Source organism: Giraffa tippelskirchi, chromosome 13, assembly GCF_054371585.1.
Source record: "Giraffa tippelskirchi isolate mGirTip1 chromosome 13, T2T-mGirTip1v1.2.pri, whole genome shotgun sequence".
Lineage (NCBI taxonomy): Eukaryota > Metazoa > Chordata > Mammalia > Artiodactyla > Giraffidae > Giraffa > Giraffa tippelskirchi.
The window spans coordinates 66,840,443-66,861,255 of NC_137287.1; the positions used below are offsets into that span (position 1 = coordinate 66,840,443).

At 38.1% G+C, this 20,813-nt stretch overlaps 1 protein-coding gene and 1 long non-coding RNA gene across 2 annotated transcripts in view; one reads left to right on the forward strand and one right to left on the reverse strand.

Annotated features, from left to right (window-relative positions):
* The window catches only part of LOC145532184 (uncharacterized), a 50,840-nt gene extending 34,573 nt beyond the window's left edge, over positions 1-16,267 (forward strand). Inside the window, exon 2 of the long non-coding RNA XR_014073074.1 lies at positions 14,894-16,267. This is a non-coding gene — a long non-coding RNA (uncharacterized LOC145532184). The remainder of the gene's footprint in view (positions 1-14,893) is intronic.
* DNAJC1 (DnaJ heat shock protein family (Hsp40) member C1) overlaps positions 1-20,813 on the reverse strand; it is a 188,364-nt gene that overhangs the window by 24,246 nt on the left and 143,305 nt on the right. The window contains exon 9 of the mRNA XM_081556715.1: positions 10,840-10,959. Coding sequence (XP_081412841.1) covers positions 10,840-10,959 — 120 coding nt within the window. The remainder of the gene's footprint in view (positions 1-10,839; positions 10,960-20,813) is intronic.

Here is a 20,813-nt window from a genome sequence, read left to right on the forward strand (position 1 = left end):
ATAATGATTTCTTTTTAGATCAAATATTCTGTGATTTACTAGATATGACATTATTTACTTACTTTATGGCCACACCATGTGGCTTGTGGAATCTTAGTTCCCCAACCAGGGATAGAACTGGGGCCCTCTGCAGTGAGAGTGCAGAGTTCTAACCACTGGACCAACAGGGAATTCCTAGATGTGATATTCTTAATGAAATAGCTTTCATTTCATTTGAATCACCAAAGATTTATTAAGTATTGACTTGGCCTATCACTGTACTGAGAACAGTGGTGTACATATTAATAGTGGTCCCTAAGCTTTTTGATACCAGGGACAGGTTTTGTGGAAGACAATATTTCCGTGGATGGGTTGGGGGGATGGTTTTGGGATGGTTTAAGTGCATTACATTTATTGTACACTTTATTTCTATTACTATTACATCAGCTTCCCCTAAGATTATCAGGCTTTAGATCCAGGAGATTGGGGACTCCTGATATAAAAGATCTAGTGTTATCCACCTCAAGGAGCTTCCAGTGTGGTTACTTCTTGCATACTTGTTCGACAGATTTCAGATTAACTAGGACTATTGCTTATAAGAAAGAAAATCATTGTTCATTGCTTTAAAAGTTTTTTACTTCAAAATCAGTGTTGGCTAAAGTAAGGAAAAGAGCGATTGAAAACAGGCTTACGTATTGACAGTGTGGGAGTTTGGCCTCACCTCTCAAGAAGGCCAGTTCTGCACTGCTTTACCTGAGTTACTGCCAATCACCAACTAGGTGAATTTAGTAGATTCAAGCCCTTTATACTTTGATTTCCCCAGTGTGTGTCAGAGAGACCTGTGGGTGATACCTGTCACCTGCTGAAATGTATGCAGGCTGGGTAAATACCTTGTTCATCTCCCTCCATTATTCTGTTTGCCCCACCTTAACCTGTGTCCTCTGTGGAGGAAGACCCAGATGAAAGAAGGACCAAATGAAAGGAGGACAGGGGTCTGTAAGTAGTTATTCCTTTGCTAGAACAATCAAATCATCCCTTAAGGCCCTTTGACAGGGAAATATAGACAGCAAACATATTAATAGATGGCTCTAGAAATCTTCTAGTAAAGTTGTCTTTGTTGAGGGGATGGTCTGGCAAATGTTTCAATAGAGGCTGAAGGTTCCTACTGCCCTCCTGACCTAGAGATCTGCTGCCAGTACCTTACTGTTTTGATTACTGTAGCTTTATAACATTTTGAAAACAGGACATGTGATGTCTCCAAACTTTGTTCTCTCTCAACATTGTTTTGGCTACTTGGGATCTGTTGTGGTTCCATACAAATTTTAGGACTGTTTTTCTATTTCTGTAAATCAATAAAGCTTTTATAATAAAAATTAAGAAGATAGAAGTAGACCTATATATATTGACATGGAAAGATACTAAAAGTAAAATGTTTTGTCTTTAAATTTCTAAGTCTTTTTAAAATGAAGGTAATACATACTTTAAAAAAAGCAGTTTACAACAAGGGCTTCTGATGAAAAACCATGTACCCTACACTTAAGAGGCATGCATTTTTGTCCAGTTCTTTAAAAAATTTTTTTTCTGAGCAGTTTTTTTTAACCATTAAAAAAATTGAATTGTAGTACGTTTACAATGTTGTGTTGGTTTTGGGTGTACAGCAAAGTGACCCAGTTATATATATATATTTTTTTTTCAGATTCTTTTCCATTATAGGTTATTAAAAGATATTAGATATAGTTCCCTGTGCTATCCAGTAGGTCTTTGTTTATTTTATACAAAATAGTGTGTTAATCCCAAGTGCCTAATTTATCCCCCTCCCTCACTATTCCCTTTGGTAACCATGTGTTTGTTATCTATGTCTATGAGTCTATTTGTTTTGTAAATAAGTTCATTTATACAATTTTTTAAGATTCCACATATAAGTGATATCATATGGTATTTGTCTGACTTCACTTAATATGCTAATGTCTAGGTTCACCTATGTTTTTGCAAATGGCATTATTTGTCATTCTTTTTTAGGGCTGAGTAATAGTCCGTTTGTGTACACATATCACATCTTTATTAATCTGTCAATGGACACTTAGATTGCTTCTGTGTCTTGGCTATTATAAATAGAGCTGCTATAGAGTGGCAGTTTTCACCATGAGATAGCATGGGTAAAATATCACCTTCAGGTGAGTTACAGTGCTTTATTTCTTTTACCAGCTACCTATCACTGAATAAGAAATCACTCTAGAAATTATCTTAAAACAATAAACATTATTATTTTTAAAAACTAAATTAAAAAAATAAATAGTGCTGCTATGAACATTGGATGCATGTATCTTTTTGAACTATAGATTTTGTCTCTTCTGGATATACGGCCAGGAGTGGGACTGCAGGGTCATATGGCAGTTCTATTTTTAGTTTTTTAAGGAACTGCCATGCCGTTCTCAAAGAAGAAGTTGTTCATCTCATGAAGAAGAACTAAAGAGGTTCTTGATGAAAGTGAAAGAGGAGAGTGAAAAAGTTGGCTTAAAACTCAACGTTCAGAAAACTAAGATCATGGCATCTGGTCCCATCACTTCATGGCAAATAGATGGGGAAACAATGGAAACAGTGACAGACTTTATTTTCTTGCGCTCCAAAATCACAGCAGATGGTGACTGCAGCCATGAAATTAAGACACTTGCTCCTTGGAAGAAAAGCTATGACCAACCTAGACAGCATATTAAAAAGCAGAGACATTACTTTGCTGACAAAGGTCTGCCTAGTCAAAGCTGTGGTTTTTCCAGCAGTCATGTATGGATGACAGAGTTGGACTGTAAAGAAAGCTGAGCACTGAAGAATTGATGCTTTTAAACTGTGGTGCTGGAGAAGTTTGAGTAAGCTTCAGGAGTTGGTGATGAACAGGGAAGCCTAGTGTGCTGCAGTCCATGGGGTCGCAAAGAGTTGGACATGATTGAGCAAATGAACTGATACTGTTCTCCATAGTGGCTGTATAAATTTACATTCCCACCAACAGTGCAAGAGGGGTCTCTCTTCTTCACACCCTCTCCAGAATTTATTATTTGTAGACTTTTTAATGATGGCTATTCAGACTGGTGTGAGGTGATACCTCATTGTAGTTCTGATTTGCATTTCTCTAATAGTGATACTGAGCATCTTTTCATGTGCCTATTGGCCATCTGTATATTCATAGTACTGGTTACAAGTACACACACCCAACTAACATGCTTATTCAACCTGTTTTTCCCACCTCTACCAATAACCCCTGGTCCAAACTACCACTGTCCCTTGTGAGGACAACTGAAACAGCTTCTTGCTTGGCCTACTTTCCTGCTCCCACAGTTGCCCTGCCACAGCATCTGCTCCACAGAGAAGTCAGAATGACGTTTTAGATCTTGCACTCTTTTGCTCAAACTTTTCCTGTCTCACTCAGAGTCAAATTCAAAATCTTTACCTTGACCAGTGACGTCCCGTATGGTCTTCCACTACCTTTTGGCCTCATCTTCTCTAATCCCCTCCTGCTCAGCCACATTGCCCTCCAAGCATGCTCCTGCCTCAGGGCCTTTGCAAGCACTGTTTCTTCCACCTGGAGCGCTCTTTCTCACACAACCTCACTCCCTCAGTTGCTTTGTGTCTTTGCTCAAATATTACCTCTGAAAGAGGACATTCCTCAGAATTTCACTTGAACCTCTGACTCTGCTTTTTCTTCATGGAAAAAAGCACTTGTCACTATCTACAGTTTCTCTTTTACTCCATATGTTCAGTTTCTTTCCGTCATGCTTCCCTGCCATTTTTTAGGGCAACTATCTCTGTCTACATGGTTGCGGCTATTGTTGGTCCAGCCCTGGAAGGGAAAGGGAGCAAGAGCTCCCAGGAACACAGGTTACTTCACTCAACGTTCCTCAGAGAAGAAACTGGTGACTAAGCCACTGCAGAGCTTACAGTGCTGGGAAGTGCAGTGTTTCTGGGCAAATATGGGCCTGCCTTCTCTATTACTAGACAAGGAGAGGACATATTTTATGGACAACTTGTGATTGTCTTCCACAATTGATTTAAAAAATTGAAAAACCACTTATAAAATATGTAAGATCTCACGTAACTGCAATCTGGCAAACAATACTCACTATAAAGGACAAGTGCTGCACTGTGATCACGTTTCTTGTGTCACTAAAATGATTAGTAATATAATTATTTAAATGTAATAATTAGTAATATAATTATTAAAATAGTGATAATTATTAGAGAATATTATCACTATCAGGTTCTTCTGCTGTTTCTATCATTCCGTTTGTTAGTACACAGGCAGACTGTGGTTTTTTAAGTTGAAGGCTTGTGGCTACTCTGTGTACCTGCGGCTACTTACTCCACCCAAGAAAGTTTATGGGTACCCTTTTCCCAGTAGCATCTATTCATTTTGTGTCTCTGCCACATTTTGGTAATTTTCACAATATTTCAAACAACTTCATTATTATATTTGTTATGGTCATCTTTGATGTTGTTACTGCAGAAAAGATTATGACTCACTGAAGGCTCAGATAATAGTTTGCATTTTTTAGCAATAAATTAGTTAAGGTATGTGCATTTTTTGGATATACTACTATTGCACAGTTAACAAACAATATAATGTAAACATAACTAACTTTTATATGCATTGGAAAACCAGAAAATTTGTATGGATCACTTTACTGTGATATTTGCTTTAATCTGGTGGCCTGAAATTGAGTCTGAGATATGGTTGAACTTAAATCTGGACTGTGGTTTTCTGTTTGTGGAGTTTCTAGTTGCTTTTTGTTCACATATATAAATTTCTGCAGCTGCTCTCACACAGTCTTTTGTTCTCTGGATCCAACGTGGACTTCCTGCGCTCTTCACCAGCCGTATCACTGTAGGGACTCGGGATTTCTATTCACTGGGCTTGGTCCACTTTTTCGAGGGTTCCATGTCTTCCCCTGTATTGATTTATCCTTCATTTCCTGGACTGCCATCTCAGGAAACTTTCTAGAATGGGCAGAGTCCTCACCCTATGTATTTATCATCGGAACTGCTCTGTTCTAGATTCAGGACCGTTTCCCCTTGAGGGGTGAGGCCACCGTTCACTTGTCTGTCTGAATCCAGTGCTGCTAAGTGCTCTGCTGTCACTCTGAACTGCCTTACTTTGGAGAGTTTTTCTCCTGAGAAGCTTTAGAGGTCTTCTTAGGTGGTCTCAGTGTTCATGAAGCTCCCCAGGATCTTTTCCAGCTATTCTACCCCTTTAGAAGGCTCTCACAAGTTGGTCTCAGGTGTTTGTTCGTTCCTTCATCCTGGAAAACTTCTTTGTCTCTCTCATTGAATAATGCCCTCATGTCTGTTTCCTGTGTCTCTCTCACCGGAACTCCTTTTAATCAGATTTTGAGCTTTTGGACTGATTCCCTGTATTGCTTCTCTTTTCTATAGTGTTTTAAAATTATTTGTCTTTTTATTCTGTTCTCAAGGGGATTTTCCTGATGACAGCTTTCAGCCATTCTACTTCATTTATTTGGATACTCATTTTTGTTCTCATTTTGTTCATAGCACACTTTTGTTTGTCTCAACTTTTTAGATGTTAGAAGGCAGGTATAACCCTACTTAAAGATATACAATTAACAAAACACTAAGAATTCTGTAAAACTTTTACTGTGGTACATAAATGTAAGAATCCTAAATAACAAATCAAATCAAGTTTATTAAAATAACATATGATCAAGTAAAGTTTATCTTGGAAATACAAAGGGGGACCTTGGTAGTATATTCATCCTTATTAGGTCATATGAGAAAAGTTATAAGATCATGTCAAGGGATGTTAAAAAAATTGTTGTTAAAATTTCACTTCTATTCCTGAACACAACTGTAATAAAATTAGAACTGTAAGAATTAAAGTGAAGAAAATTTCCCTAGCATAATAATGTATTTCTCATATCAGACTGATACTAGAATTGATCAGACATTGGGTTTTCTTATTAAAATGGTGAACAAAAAGACTAATCACTATTATCTGCAATATAATATTTCTTTGGAATTGTTAGCTAATACATTCAAAGATAACAAGATAAAATGGCAAAGCATCTGCAGAAGGTAAGATTATCCTTAAATTGTAATGAATTAACACAAACTCTATTCAAAGTGAGGCCAATAAGGAGGTAAGTTACAGAAATCAGTGCACTAGCACTTTTCACTTACTTGATGAGCAATGATGAAAAACAAAAAATTTTGTTAATGAGACTATGAGAAAGTGTCCTCTCTCACACCACCAGGGACATTGTATATTGTTACAGCCTCTCTTACAGATGGTTGGATGGCATCACTGACTCAATGGACATGGGTTTGGGTAGACTCCAGGAGTTGGTGATGGACAGAGAGGCCTGGCGTGCTGCAATTCATGGGGTCGCAAAGAGTCGGACACGACTGAGCGACTGAACTGAACAGCCTCTCTGGAGGCCAATTTTAGAGTCACCAAAGGTTGTAAAAACATCCATATTCTTGAATCAAGCAGCTCTATTTCTAGGCATACAAGCTAAGGAAATATATAAATGGAAAGATGAATGAATTAAAAAAAGACATCCCAATAAAATTGCAAAAAATAATTATATTGAGACAACGTGGGAGTGTGTAGGTGTTTAGAACAATAATGTGGATCTTTGTTGCCATGGAAGAAGTCTAAGTCTGTGTTTCACAGCAAAGTGAAAAGGGCAAAATACAAACTAATACTGTTAAAATTATGTAGTTGTATGCCTGTATAAGATGACTGAAGTCTGGAATGACATATAACAGGTGTGTGTGAGAGAAAGATTTGGTAACATTATTATCTATTAATATCAGATTGAAAATTTATTAGATTAGCTAGTGACTCATCTAGCAAGAAGAATGAAATAAAGGACCCATTCCTTTCTAAAATTTAATATCTTTAAGGGTTGAGAGGGTGAGGGAGGGAGGAAGAGGAACATAGACAAGGCTGATCATCAAGAGAACTTTTCATATACTTTATATGAGCAATGATGAGAAACAAAAAACGTTCTGTGTTTATGAGACTATGAGGACCTTTACAACTTGTGTAGTAGTAGGTTGACTCTAAAGGTAACAGCAGTAACATGTTTGCCAAAATATGAGTTAAATTACTAAATTCTACTCTGGATAAATACATAGAAAGTTATTTGTTAAATTTGTAATTTGTTAAAAAATTAATGCAAAGTATATTTTAACTGAGATACATCTAAACTGAAACACCTACTTTGGAAGCCCTTATTATAGATGAAATATTTTAAATGTTAATATATGCCTTTCAGCATTATATATATATACTGTATACTTAGTTCACTGATAAAAGTCTTATTTTCTACTGAATAAGTCACTTATATGTTGTTATGACAGTTTCAAAAAATGTAAGTTCCCCCAACAAGTATCTCCTCTCTAGTTGTGGCTATAGAAAATAAAATCAGGAATTTTATTATACTCTCTCTTTTTCACCTGTATACGGGAGAGTTATCTAACTACACACCTCTCATATTGGCACTAAGCTAATTACTAAAGTCTGTTTAAATCTATCTATCTATCTTTTGTTTTGCTGCCTACCTGGGCCTTTTCCAAGCAGGCAGAAAATCTCCAATCGGTCTGTTATCACAACCAGAATGCAAGAGATTATGATTATGGAGAGCAGCAGAATCAGTTTACATCCTTTTCAGGCAAGAGAAAAAGATACTACTTCACAAGCAAGAAATCTGAGGCTCCCTGACCTTAATTTAAAAAACCTACAGCTAATAATCACATTAAAATTGGTTTTACATGCCAGACAGTTTGTTTCCTCTCTTGTTTTTACAATTTGGGTGTCCTTTGTGGTTACCAAAATTATTTGCTGAAAGGCATATATTAATATTTAAAATATTTCATCTGTAATAAGGTTAAGTCTTATAGTTTAGGTATATTTGAGTTAAAATATATTTTGTATTTTTTTTTTTATAAAGCTAGTAACATTCCTTGTATTTATCCAGATTAGAACCTAGCAATTTAACTTGTAATTATGACAATACTGAAAACTCCTTAATTGAGGAGCAAAATGAGTTTTTCATTGTAATCTGTCAACCCAAATAAAGAACATATACATTCCACCATGGGCACACTCTAATCCCTCCCTAAAAAAAGGTCAATTGTTTCTTGAAGGAAAGAGAGCTCTGCCTGAAGCTACACATTTAGCAAGAAAACAGGTCAAAGAACAGATGTGCAGAGCTGAAGAGAATTGGTACAGGTGATCTGGTCAGTATGCAGAGGCTCCAGTGAGAGCAAACTGAACTTGGTTTCTTTTCAATGGTCGAATACTTAATGAAAACAAATCTAATTAATTCACACTATAAGGCAAAATAAGTGATCTTCTACAGGGTGGTTAGCTTTCACTTAACATTGTACTAAAGGAACTGTATCAGATCAGCCAGACCCATTTCAGCTGCTCCAGTGTAACTCGCTGTTCCACTAAATAAGTTTTGTCTTCAGACACTTCTCTTTTAGAGAGAGTGGCTTACAGTTTGTGTGTATGTTACTGAAATGAAACGTTCAGTCCAGCTATGGAGATGATGCTCACAGAATGAAAATACAATGTGAGTCTGTCTATGTGTATACTAAGAGAAAAGTTACCGTGGCACTTTCGGTGCCCCAAAAGTTTAGGCTTACTAAGTATTTCCAAGATACTTTTGGTATTATGAAAATACAACTAAATACTTGGGGAAAAAAAGTCTCACAGTCATGATTGCTACTTCCATTATAAAAGTAAAAAATATCTATTAATATTATAGCCATGGAATCATTCTCCCTTGGCTAAGTCTAAAAGAAAAAAAACTATGGGATGAATTTGCAAAAGTGTGGAAAGATGTCTTTACCTACACCAAGGTATATATATTTTATAATTACCTCGATTTTCTAGATCTGTGATACTAAACAGCCATCCCAAGGCTCTGTTGGTTACGTGTATATTAGCATCTCCTGGAAGAAGGAAATGGCAACCCACTCCAGTATTCTTGCCTACAAAACTCCATGGCCAGAGGAGCCTGGCAGGCGTGGTATCTCAGAAAAGTTGGACATGACTTAGTGACTAAGCAACAACAATATTAACGTTTAAACTTTCATCTCTCTCCTCTTGAGAATAAAGGCTAAGATTTTAATGACAATACATTAAAATACTGCTCTACTTTTTATTTGCCATTGGGCACTATTAAAAGTTAAAGGCAGTCCTCTCTTCAAAGGAGACATTTATCAGCCAATTGAAGTGTAAGTTTTGGGGCCCTTTTAAACCAATGCCTGTTTTATGACTCAAGTATTTTAGCAGTTTTTAATAACAGTAGTTATACAGAGGATCATTGTACTTAAAACATCAGTAACCATGGAACATCTTTAATCTGGTCAGATTACTGATAAGGCAAAGCCATTATTAACTTATCTTTACAAACAACCTGACAACAAGATAATAAATTGCATATAATACCCTAACATTCTTAGCAGAAGAGAAAAGCCATAAGGTTACCTTTTCTAGTCACTTAAGATAACTGGTCTTATCTTGAAAAAGCAAAAAAAACAAAAAAACCCCAAAAGTTATAAGATAAGCAAGGGCTGACTTACCACATGATCAGGCTTTAACTCTTAAATCAAAATAATTGAAACATCTCACGAAAAATTTTAAGTCTTTTAAATGTGATTTTAAAAAACCTACTATATGGTAGTCAAAACATTAATATACAATTTGAAATTTTCAAAGCAGCTCCTATCCAATAAAAAATAACAAACAATGTTTTGTTTCTGAATTAAAAACTGGAAAAGTTTACTGTGAAAAATAACATTTATGCAACAGGTGGGTTTTTGTTTTTTTGGTAGTTGTGCTTATTAATCATTTTGCAGGGTTTTAAAATTGTTCATTATCAAAAAGAGACCCAAAAGTATAGTAATAGAATGAACATGAGAAATCTGAATCTTTGATTTCAGTAAACTCCTTCAATATTTTAGATCTATAGGATTTACTTTAAAGTTAATTTAGTAAAGAATATTTATTTATGAAAATAAGGATCATATTGATGAAAATAAAGATGTCTCCATTTCAAATTAAACATTTACTGAATATTTAGTACATACCTGGTGCCGTAGTGGGTACTTTTATAAGATTCTCTGCCCTAAATTTCCAGTGTTAAATCTAAAACTTTCCAGATAAACATTTGGTCTTTTAAATGGTAGGTATGACTAATCATATATATTAAATTATATAGGATCATATATTATTTATATTTACAGTATAAACAATTATTTTATATATAATTACAAAGTTATATGCATATAAAATTTTTTTTGTTAAACTTGTTAAACTTGTGAAAATGAACAGTAGGTATCATCCTTTATATAAGAACATAACTGGAATATTGCTCATTTAACTAATGCAAACCACCAGTCTACCTAAAACAGTGTGTACTTCAATGTTAACAAGATCCAGCTGAAATATAACTAATTCTGATCAGAGAACTAGTGGATTAGCCAAATATTCATTTGGATTTTTCCATAACATCTTAACGAACTTTTGGGCCAACCCAATATTTTTTCCCATAGCTAAAGGGGTCACTCTAAACACAAAAACTAGCATTGTTTTTCTATGATTAGGTTATAGTAGCTTAAGTCTCCAAACACTAGAATTCCTCACACAGCTGTTAATTGTAGACCAGGGGACCGGCTGATATCTACTTCTTGCCTATTTTGTTAATGGTTTACTTCTAGGTCCTAAAAGGACTGGAGCCTTTCTCCAAAGATTGTTGGATGTGTCTATGTCTGCCTTCTACATAGGTGGCTCTTTCTGGTTTGTCACTCTCCACACAATGCAAATCTGAATGAACTCACATCTGTCACGGATCGACCCAATTCGTGGGCAATCTTTTCCCATCGACCTGGGGTCCCTCCTGGGAACTTCACCATACTTCTTGTCAGCTGGCTGAGGTCCTCTTCTGTCCATTCAGGTGCCTGCAGAACATTAAAGAACAACATTTCAGACAACGTTTGCTAAAACATTTAATAAGCCTGTGAAACCAAGTATTAGCATCAGGCTTTCTGCAAAAATAACAGTGCTAAAATGTATCTAATAGTTGGAGTGAAGGTCTGAGTTGCATATTTAATGTTATGAATGTTTGTTAGAATGAACACTGTTAGAATGTTCCCATATATACCAAATAATGAAGCAGCAGTATTATGAACCCACGCTTTTAAAGACATTAAAAAAAAAGGCAAGACAGTCGTTTGGAAGCGCATTGTGTGTCACAGACACCTCATGTGAGGTTCCTATAGAAGGTCTCAAAGTTTTTAAGAAGTTTTTTGCTTTTTTAATGTAAATGAAAATGTGAACAAGTAAATGTACTAATTCCAAATCAGAACTGAGACAGACAGTATTTTTTGTTCATTCTATGTAACGGTAAGTCTAAAAATCATGTTGTTTTCAAGGAGTTTAATTTAGCAAGTGCTAGCATTTCATAAAACTTGAGAGCAGAAATAGAAACTCCTGCAACCAAGACTTAAACCATCCGATCCATGCAAAGTAACACTTCCTTTCTGAGAAGGTAAACAGCTTCTTAAAAGTTGGTCAAATGGTTAAATCCCTGGGATTCTCCAGGCAAGAACACTGGAGTGGGTTGCCATTTCCTTCTCCAATGCATGAAAGTGAAAAGTGAAAGTGAAGTCGCTTAGTCGTGTCTGACTCTTCGCGACCCCATGGACTGCAGCCCACCAGGCTCCTCCGTCCATGGGAGTTTCCAGGCAAGAGTACCGGAGTGGGTTGCCATTTCCTTCTCTGGAATGATTAAAATACCTTAAAGATTATAAAAATCTTATTTGCAAAAGCCAAAATTATAAGTGTGCATATTCTCTGCATTTTATTGAGCATTACCACTTGGTGAGAGCCAAAGCTGAGAAAAGCAAAAGAGAGCATCATCAAATAACAGATAATGACATTACAATTATTTTATGTTACAACAGCACTGTTTCCTACCAGAGGCAGTAGCCACACTGGTGTTATACTAGACTCTAGGAGTCAGCAGAGAGATGGAGGAAACCACCTTATTTTCCTTTAATTAAAAAGAAAGAAGGAAGTAAGGAAACCTTTGAGACAAATACCTTTTCTAATCACCATTTCCGATAATGAACAGGCATACATCAGGCCGTTTGCATTACAGAACCATCAGCACAGAACAACAGTCGGAGGTGAGTGACCCCAGGGACTATCTCCGCAGCCCCAGCACAGCGTCTCCCTGACACTAATCCTCCCTGTCATTCTCCCACTGCGCTCTAACCACACTGACATCCGCCCGCCTCACTGCAAGCTTAACGGGCCCTTCCTGACTTCTTACTGTCTCCCCCAATCAATGGTTCAAGCGTGCTCTTTTCACCATGTCCAAATGGCAGCTTCACTCAGAATCAAAGTGCGCTGCCCCTGTTAAAGGGCTTTCCGAAAGGCTCTCCCATTTGCATTCATTTGCAAAGCAAACTACTTTTATTCACTTTGTTCTGCTATCAAGAATGTTCCCTGAAGCAGATAAATTGGCATAAATACAACCTGCCACTTAAGAGTCAGTAAATAATAGCCAATAGTAGGGAGGATTTTATCAATCATTCTATTTTGTATCCACTAAAAGCTGAAAGCCTCAAACATATTCATCAGTACGACCCTTATGAAACATGCATAAATTCACTTCTATAAAAAAGGTAGCCTACACTGAGTATGGTCGTAGTTTCTTTGATATTTAATGAATATCAGAAATCTAATTCTCCATAACAGATCATTTAAGCATGTACACTGAAAATTATTTTTTTACTTTTTGCTTATTTGTTTTTACTTTAGGGAAAAAGTATCATTCAGATATTATTTAGAGGGACATAATTGGATTTTCTAGGATATCATTTTTGCTAAAAAGCTGCAACTTTAATAATTATACCGATTGATATCAGAAATGCACGCATTACGAAGACTTTATATATGCTTAATAGTCTAGTGTCGTACCATGGAAAGCATTAAGTTGATGTTGCACAGAGATGCAGTATTCAAACCGTCTCTCAGTTCAATTTCACAGTAAATCAAATCATCTTATTTCTGTATTATAACAGACATTCTTGGAACAAACAAAATTGTCTAAAATGTTACAAATATATGCCATCATTTCACACAGTAAACTAAAATAACATATTTTTAATAGATTGACCTTCCAAATATGTTGCATGTATGAACAATGGGCATTAACAAGGAATTAAAATTAGGTTAATTCTTAATGAGTCTAAGAGGACTGTGCCACTTTTTTCTGGAAAGGGAAAAATTTAAATCAAATATTTATACAGATAGCCTGAAAATCATCAACTACCTTGAAAATCTTTCCCTTTAGTTTCACTGTTATTTCACAGCCATGGTTTTAATATTAATATTAAAAAACTAGATCAGTAATAACTAGACCATAATCTGAAATCTTTGAAGAGAATCCTTTTAGCAGTTTGTTATTCTCTGTTCCAGCCGTACAGCACTTCGCTGACTGTAATTCCTCAGTAATAGTGGGTTGTGTCTTTAGCAGCAACAGAGCCTACTGTGATCCAGCTACCATGGCAGCCATGAGGGTGGCCACAGTGCGAATGTATTCTCCTTGTTCTAGTCTGGAGCCAACTGTAGCTGTGAAAGTCAAATGAATGCAGAAGAATACTGCTTTGCCACTTAAAACCACGTATGTGCGATATTACTGAGACACTGGGCCAAAAATTCATCTCTACAGCAAAGTAATGGAAGATACCACATGGTGTGGGGACAGCTGTTGTGGCTACACAAGCATTCCAGTTTTGCATCAGAAAAGCTGTGCTCTGGGAATAAATCTCCATACTGAATAAAAAATAATTTTCAAAGTATTTAAGATTTTTATGTGATGGACTCCAAAATAGATCTACTAAAGTAAGAGCTGATATAACATTTAAACTGTATTCTTTCTACCCCTTTGGGATAGATTTTTGCCATAAAATGAGCTATGTTCAAAGATTTAATGCCTTTGAAAATCCATAATATTCTTGGGGATAAGAGTCCGAGGATGTAGGGAAAGCATGCTATATTTTTTAAGTAACCTATATACACCTTGGGACTTCCCTATAGCTCAGATGGTAAAGAATCTGCCTGCAATGCAGGAGACCTGGGTTTGATCCCTGGCTCAGGAAGATCCCCTGGAGAAGGGAAAGGCTACCCACTCCAGTATTCTTACCTGGAGAATTCCATGGCCAGAAGAGCCTGGCAGACTACAGTGCATGGGATCGCAGAGTCGGACATGACTAAGTGACTGACACAGAGACACACACACACACCTTTCCCCTCACAGAGCTAGACTATAAAATGTTAATTATAAAGTGTCATGCAATTTACTTGGTACTGAAAACTTATGACTCAATTAAAAGAAAAATGTTAAATGTACTTATTGCCTTTTCATACTTTAATGACAAAGTCTATTTCTATTTAATAAATAGCAGTGAAATTCTAATGAATATTTGTTGAAATAACTTATTAATGATCCTTATTTATGTAATTACAGACCTTACAATTTTGGAATGAACAATTTTTAACAGATTCAACTAAATTCATAAATGGTCAGATTTTACCTAAGAAATAATATCCTTACATAGCATCAACCAGTTAAAAATATCAGATATATATTTAATAATGTAGATGGTGTATCTAATGATCCAGTAGCCAGCTACCTTCTAATTCTATAATCTGTACTGACACTGTGTTTTAGAGTATGCATTTGGCTTTCAGCTATTAAATTTTCATTTCCAAATTTGAAAATTGAGCAGTTAATTGACTATATATGTGGATAAATAGTATATTAAAAAAGCCAAACAACAAAATTAAAAACAAATCATTTCACGAATGTCTTTTCACTCTTAGGAAAAGAAACTCTTCTTTGAAGAAAAGCCTCCAACCTATCCTAAGGTATTACCACAATGTTGTGACCCTTGAGGAGCATCACTGTGACCAGAAAGGTCTCCTCATCTATGATTTAGCTATCTTGCCAAAAGAGAGATGCCCTCTGGATCAGTGCTCCTAAAGTGGGGTCCGGTGCCAACCAGCAAACAAGTTTTGTTAACCTCCTGTGACACAGTTCAGAAACTTACAGCAATTGAACACTGCCACCACCACCAAGAGCAGGCTCGCTCTTTAGAGAATATAAGCCAGTTGTGTTAGTTGTCAAACTAGCAGGTGAGTCACACCAAATGAGAGCTGCAGTCCTATTCAGCATGATAGGATGACAGCTTGGTCAACTTTTAAAACCTGGTCCTTTACTATAGATGATTTGAGAAACACTGCTCAAGACAATGCAAATACTTCAAATTTTTTTTTTTTTTAAAAGCAGTAGTAAATGGGCCCTTGAGAAATGGACTCAAAGAGGTTTGATCTGTTCCTTTTCAAAGTATTTTATGCCACTAAGTGTTGGGGGGATTCAGCTTCTATAAAAGATTAGGCAGAGGGAACAGCAAAGTGCAGAGCGCTTTGAAGTGGGGCACATCTGTTTTGTTCTGTCTGAGGAACAAGAGGACCCGGGTGGCTGGAGCAAAGCAAGCAAAGGTGGCAGGGCAAGGAGACAAGGCCCGACGGGTAGGAGGTAAAATCACAGAAGGGTCAGCGACCACTGCAAGGACTTGGACTCATTAACTCTACCTGACCAACAAAGTCATTGGAGAATTTTTTTTTCCCCTTTCAGTTAGTTGAGTGCTTATTTTCTTCATTGAGTAAGGCTTATTTACAAAACTGTGGGTCGAGGGACCCACACAAGCGAGTGCACTGACGACAGTGCCGACAGCTCAGTCCTGCAGGAGAAGACACCCACAGAGTCACCCTCCTTCCAAGGCAGAGTGAAACCAGGTGTCGGGACACAGGTGGCCCATGACGACCACATCCAGAACCACGGATAATTTGGTTTGTGACATTTATTGCGCAGCCCCAACAGTTGAGCCATGAGGAGTAAGATGGGAGTGTGAGAAGAATCTAATAATTCTTTAATGAGAGTACTAATCTCTGCCTTTCTTATTCCTTCACTCACCTTCTGTGGCCATTCAGAACGGAGTAATCATAAATAAATGTAATTAAGGGGATGGGATATATTTTCCCAGAAATATGTTTTTACATGGAAAAATTTGTGAAGTCTTACTTGAAACTATGATATACGTTATTCAAATTGTAACCTAGTGTGTTCTAGAATCATCTTCATAATTTAATACTGTAACAAATTTAATATTGTAATAAAGAGCTGGCTCCATCTTGTGATGTCTGATTGCCGAGAGCATTGAAGTCTCACTTCTCTCTCTTCCCTTATGCACCACATCTGGGCAAGCTTTTCAGGAAGCCTGGGAGACTGGAACCTTGCAAGTCCCTCCCTGTGTACAAGAACCTTTATCCCCGCCCCACCCCACAAAAAAAAGCCCCAAACCAGCCTCCTTTTCGTGCTCTCTTAAGTAATTTTTGGGCCAACAGGGAAAGCCTCTTTCTTTTCTATAATCTTGGTGTGCATGACATCAGTCCTGACACTGGAACCAAATTCCGGGTTTGGAGGTGGTGATCCTGTCCCTGCTAGGTGGCCACAGCAGTTGGCATTAGAAGCAGGATGTTCAGAGGGGTCACCACTACCTGGGGTTTTCTTCTCTTGCTTTGGTGTACTGCCTGATACTGCATTTGCTGAGTCCTACCAACTGTCTGTCATAGATTTAACCTACCACAGTTGGAAGCATCAATGATTGGTGTTTACAGCGAGTATGGGATCAGGGCCCTCCCTGAAGTACTCCTGGGTCCTGCAACTTAGCCCAGATTCATTTGTGTCTCTTGATTGACAGACTTAGGAGAAAGATCTTGTGACCTACTGGTTGTGTGTCTCCACCAGGCATTGGCCCTGAAGAGGACTTCGGGGATTTCCCTGGTGGTCCCCAATGCAGGGGGTACAGGTTCCATCCCTGGTCAAGGAACTAGATCCCATATGCCACAACTAAGAGTTGGCACACCACAACTAAAGATCCCTTATGCTGCAACTAAGACCCAGAGAAGCCAAATAAATATTGAAAGATAGGGCTCAGGGGAAAAGACAGCTTGCATAGACCCACAAGGTGGTCACTTGTGTGGGAGACCAGCAGTTCCTGTTTGAAGAGCTGAATTACTGAGATTCACACTCCTGAAAGCAAACAGCTCACTAGGACCCTGTAAGATGCTTTTCCTGCATCTGTTGCCTATGTGTCTTGATCCTCGGATCAGAGGATTAGACAGAAACACCCATGGCATCCCTGTGGAGCAGCCAAGTTGAAAATACAAGCATTGTCATGGCCAAGGACCCTACTCCTGATCACACTGATTTGAGGCTCTGAAGGAAGAAATTTATAAATGTGAGCAGTGTAGAGAAGACCTCTCTCAAGAATATCCAGTAACCACCACCACCACCACCAAAAAACAAACAACCCAAAACAACCTAACCAAAACAAACAAAAGACCCTGACACATGGGGAGTTCACGCGCCTACTAGGACTGCTGGAACAGAGTTGCTTAAACAGGAGAAGTCTGCCTCCTCACAGTCCTGGAGGCTTGCTCTACAAGATCAAGGTGTCACCAGGGCTGGTTCCTGATAAGGCCTCTCCTCCTGGCTTGCACCTGGTCTCCTCGCTGCATCCTCACTGGCCTTTCCTCTGCGTGTGCACGCAGGGAGAGCGCACCCTGGTCTCTCTTCCTCCTCTTATAGGGACACCAGTCCTATCAGATTAGGGCCCTGCTGTGCCCTCAGGAAACTGGCAGGCTGTAGTCCATGGGGTCACAGAGTTGGACACGACTGAGCGACTAAGCACTCACCAAGCACCTCCTTAAAGGTCCCATCTCCAAATATAGTTGCATGGGGATTAGAGCTTCAGTGAATGAAGTGGGGACACAGTTCAATCACTAACAAGAAGGAAGTGACGAAAAACTGAAATGGAAGTCCACAATTTGGCACAGTTGGTAACAAATTTTACTGAAAAGAATTTCTACAACAAAAGGATAAAAAGGGCAGATTGGCTTTTGCACATCTATAACACTGGTTCTGAATTAATTTAATATTTGCTGAAATATAACAACTGGCAAACCTTCATGGCCTTAATCAATAATGGGGCTCAAATGACAGTTACACTGGGCATCCCACTAAATTTAAATAAGGTGGCTCCTATAATTGTTGCTGCTGCTGCTGCTAAGTCGCTTCAGTTGTGTCCGACTCTGTGCGATCCCATAGACGGCAGCCTACCAGGCTCCTCCGTCCATAGGATTTTCCAGGCAAGAGTATTGGAGTGGGTTGCCATTGCCTTCTCTGCATAATTGTTGGGAAGTTACTAAACATGATAAAGAGGACAAACAGTATGCTTTACCTCAACCACAGGAACTGCGGTCTTGCCTAAATCCCTAATGATCAGAGTACCCACTGTCCTAAAACGTGCTGCAGTGGTCATGGACTCTGACTCAGCAAGTAATAAAATTAAATCTTTGTCACTTACAAATTATCTTGATAAAATGGAAACCCATGGACCTATTCCTCCCCCAGTGAAATAGTTAATATGGCCCAATGTAAATTAAAAGAGAATCTTTAATGATGGAGACCTCTTAGACAAGATGTATTTGGAGAAGCAGTTATCATCCCCACTGCTTTGCTATTTAACAGCCCTGTTTAGCCTGCTCTTAGAGTTGGTAAGAACAAATGTGCCTCACAGTGGATTACCTCAACCTTAATCCCGTGGGCCTCATTAAGGTCCCTATAGCCAGCCCCACTGAAACCAAATTCATCCAATCAGCATCTGGTAAATATTTTGCTCTTGCAGATTTATTGAACATTTTTTGTCCATGCCTATTTCACCAGTCCCTTCACTGCAGTTTGGCTTCGCCTCCAAAGGACACACTTTACCCAGCCCCTATGGGGGTACCTGGGCTTCCTAGGTGGTACTAGTGGTAAAGAGCCCACCCACCAATGCAGGAGATAGGAGACATGGGTTTGATCCCTGGATTGGGAAGATCCCCTGGAGAAGGGTATGGCAACCCACTCCAGTATTCTTGCCTGAATCCCATGGACAGAGGAGCCTAGCAAACATAAGTCCGTGGGGTCACAAAGTTGGACATGACTAAAGCAATTGAGCACATGGGAGTACCTGTCACTGTACACAGTCTCTGAGGGCAAGATCTTAACCACATCCTGCTTTCTCCAGGAACTCAGGTGTGACATTAATGATTTTCTCTTTGACACACTTGTTTAGGACATATAGATACAAGGAGCTCAAGAAAAAGGGGATGGGCTGTTGCCTCACACATAGGGTGGGACCCTGTCACCTTGATTTAATTCCTTATAAGTATCTGGGAAACTGAAGGCTGCTCCATCTATTTGACACTGTCAAGAAATAGCTATGGACTCTCTCACCACCCACAACTTCTTTTAGGCTTTATATTCTAGAGGAAACATCTCTCATTTACAACTTGTACTTTATGCTGTTTACTTGCAAACTAGCTCACCTCGAATGGGGCCCCCTCCAACAAAAGGTTCTAGAATCTGTCCAAATTGTAAAATAACAGACACTCCTGTTAGTGCCCCCCAGAAACTTCTTCACTGTAGAAGTTTTGGCAACCTTCTCTCTGTGTTAGAATACTAGTTATGTACAAGTAATGGCTTTAAAATGGTAAAACCATAAATATCTGGACTACTAAAATTAAACTTTCGGTCTTTTCAAGGAACTGCTTAAAAAAATGAAAAAGCCACAAACCGGGAGCAAATATTCATAATATCCAAAAAAAGATCTGATTCACAATTTATATATCCATTCTCCTACTGATAAACATTTGAGCAGCTGCTAGGTCTTGGATATTATGCATTATGCATATAGCTGCTCTGGTATTTGTGTATAACACTCAGTGGTCATATGTTTTCATTTCTCTCTAAATACCCACTGGTGGAATTGCTAGGTCCTACAGAAAGTATACATGTCACCTTTTAAGGAACTACATAAGTATTTCCCCAAAGTATTGTTTTATACTCTAACCAGCAATAAATTGCTCCAGATCCTCACCCACACTTAATGCTACCAGCTGTTTTATTTTTGACCATTCTGGTGGGAATGAAATGTATCTTCTTGTGGTAATAGTTTGCATTTCCCAGATACCAAATGATCTTGAGTATCTTTACATGTGTTTAATGGACAACTGATTGTCAACTTTTGTGAAGTTTCTTTTGTTCATTTGTTAACTGGGCTGTCTTTTTATTATTCACTTGTAAGAATTCACTGTATTTTGTGGACATAAGATTTTTGTCAGATATATGTGTTTTGGATATTTTCTTCTAGTCTGTAACTTGTATTTTCATGTAAAATTCTTCAACTTTTATTTTGAAATAGTTTTAGACTTACATAATTTCCATATACTCTTTATCTAGCTAATGATGATGTTAACAGCTTACGTAACCACTGTGGTTACAAGCTTCCAAGATGGGCCTCAGTGATTTTTACCTCCTCGCATAAATGCCCTTTTTCAGTCCCCTCCCACAACGCCTAGGGCTGACTTGTGTAACTAATAAGATACTGCAGGAATGACAGTGTGTGAATTCCAAGGGTAGGTTACAGAAGACACTGTGCAGTTTCTGTCTTGCTCTCTTTTGGATCACTCGGCTCTACCGAAAGCCAGCTGCCAAAGCACTGAGGACGTTGAGGCAGCCCGTCAGACAGGCAGTGATAGGAAGAGATAGTGTCTCCCTCAAGATCAAAGGGCAAACATTCTTACTGTCTAGTATAGGGGAGATAATTGCCTCCCTCTGTAGGAAAAGACAGTTGTG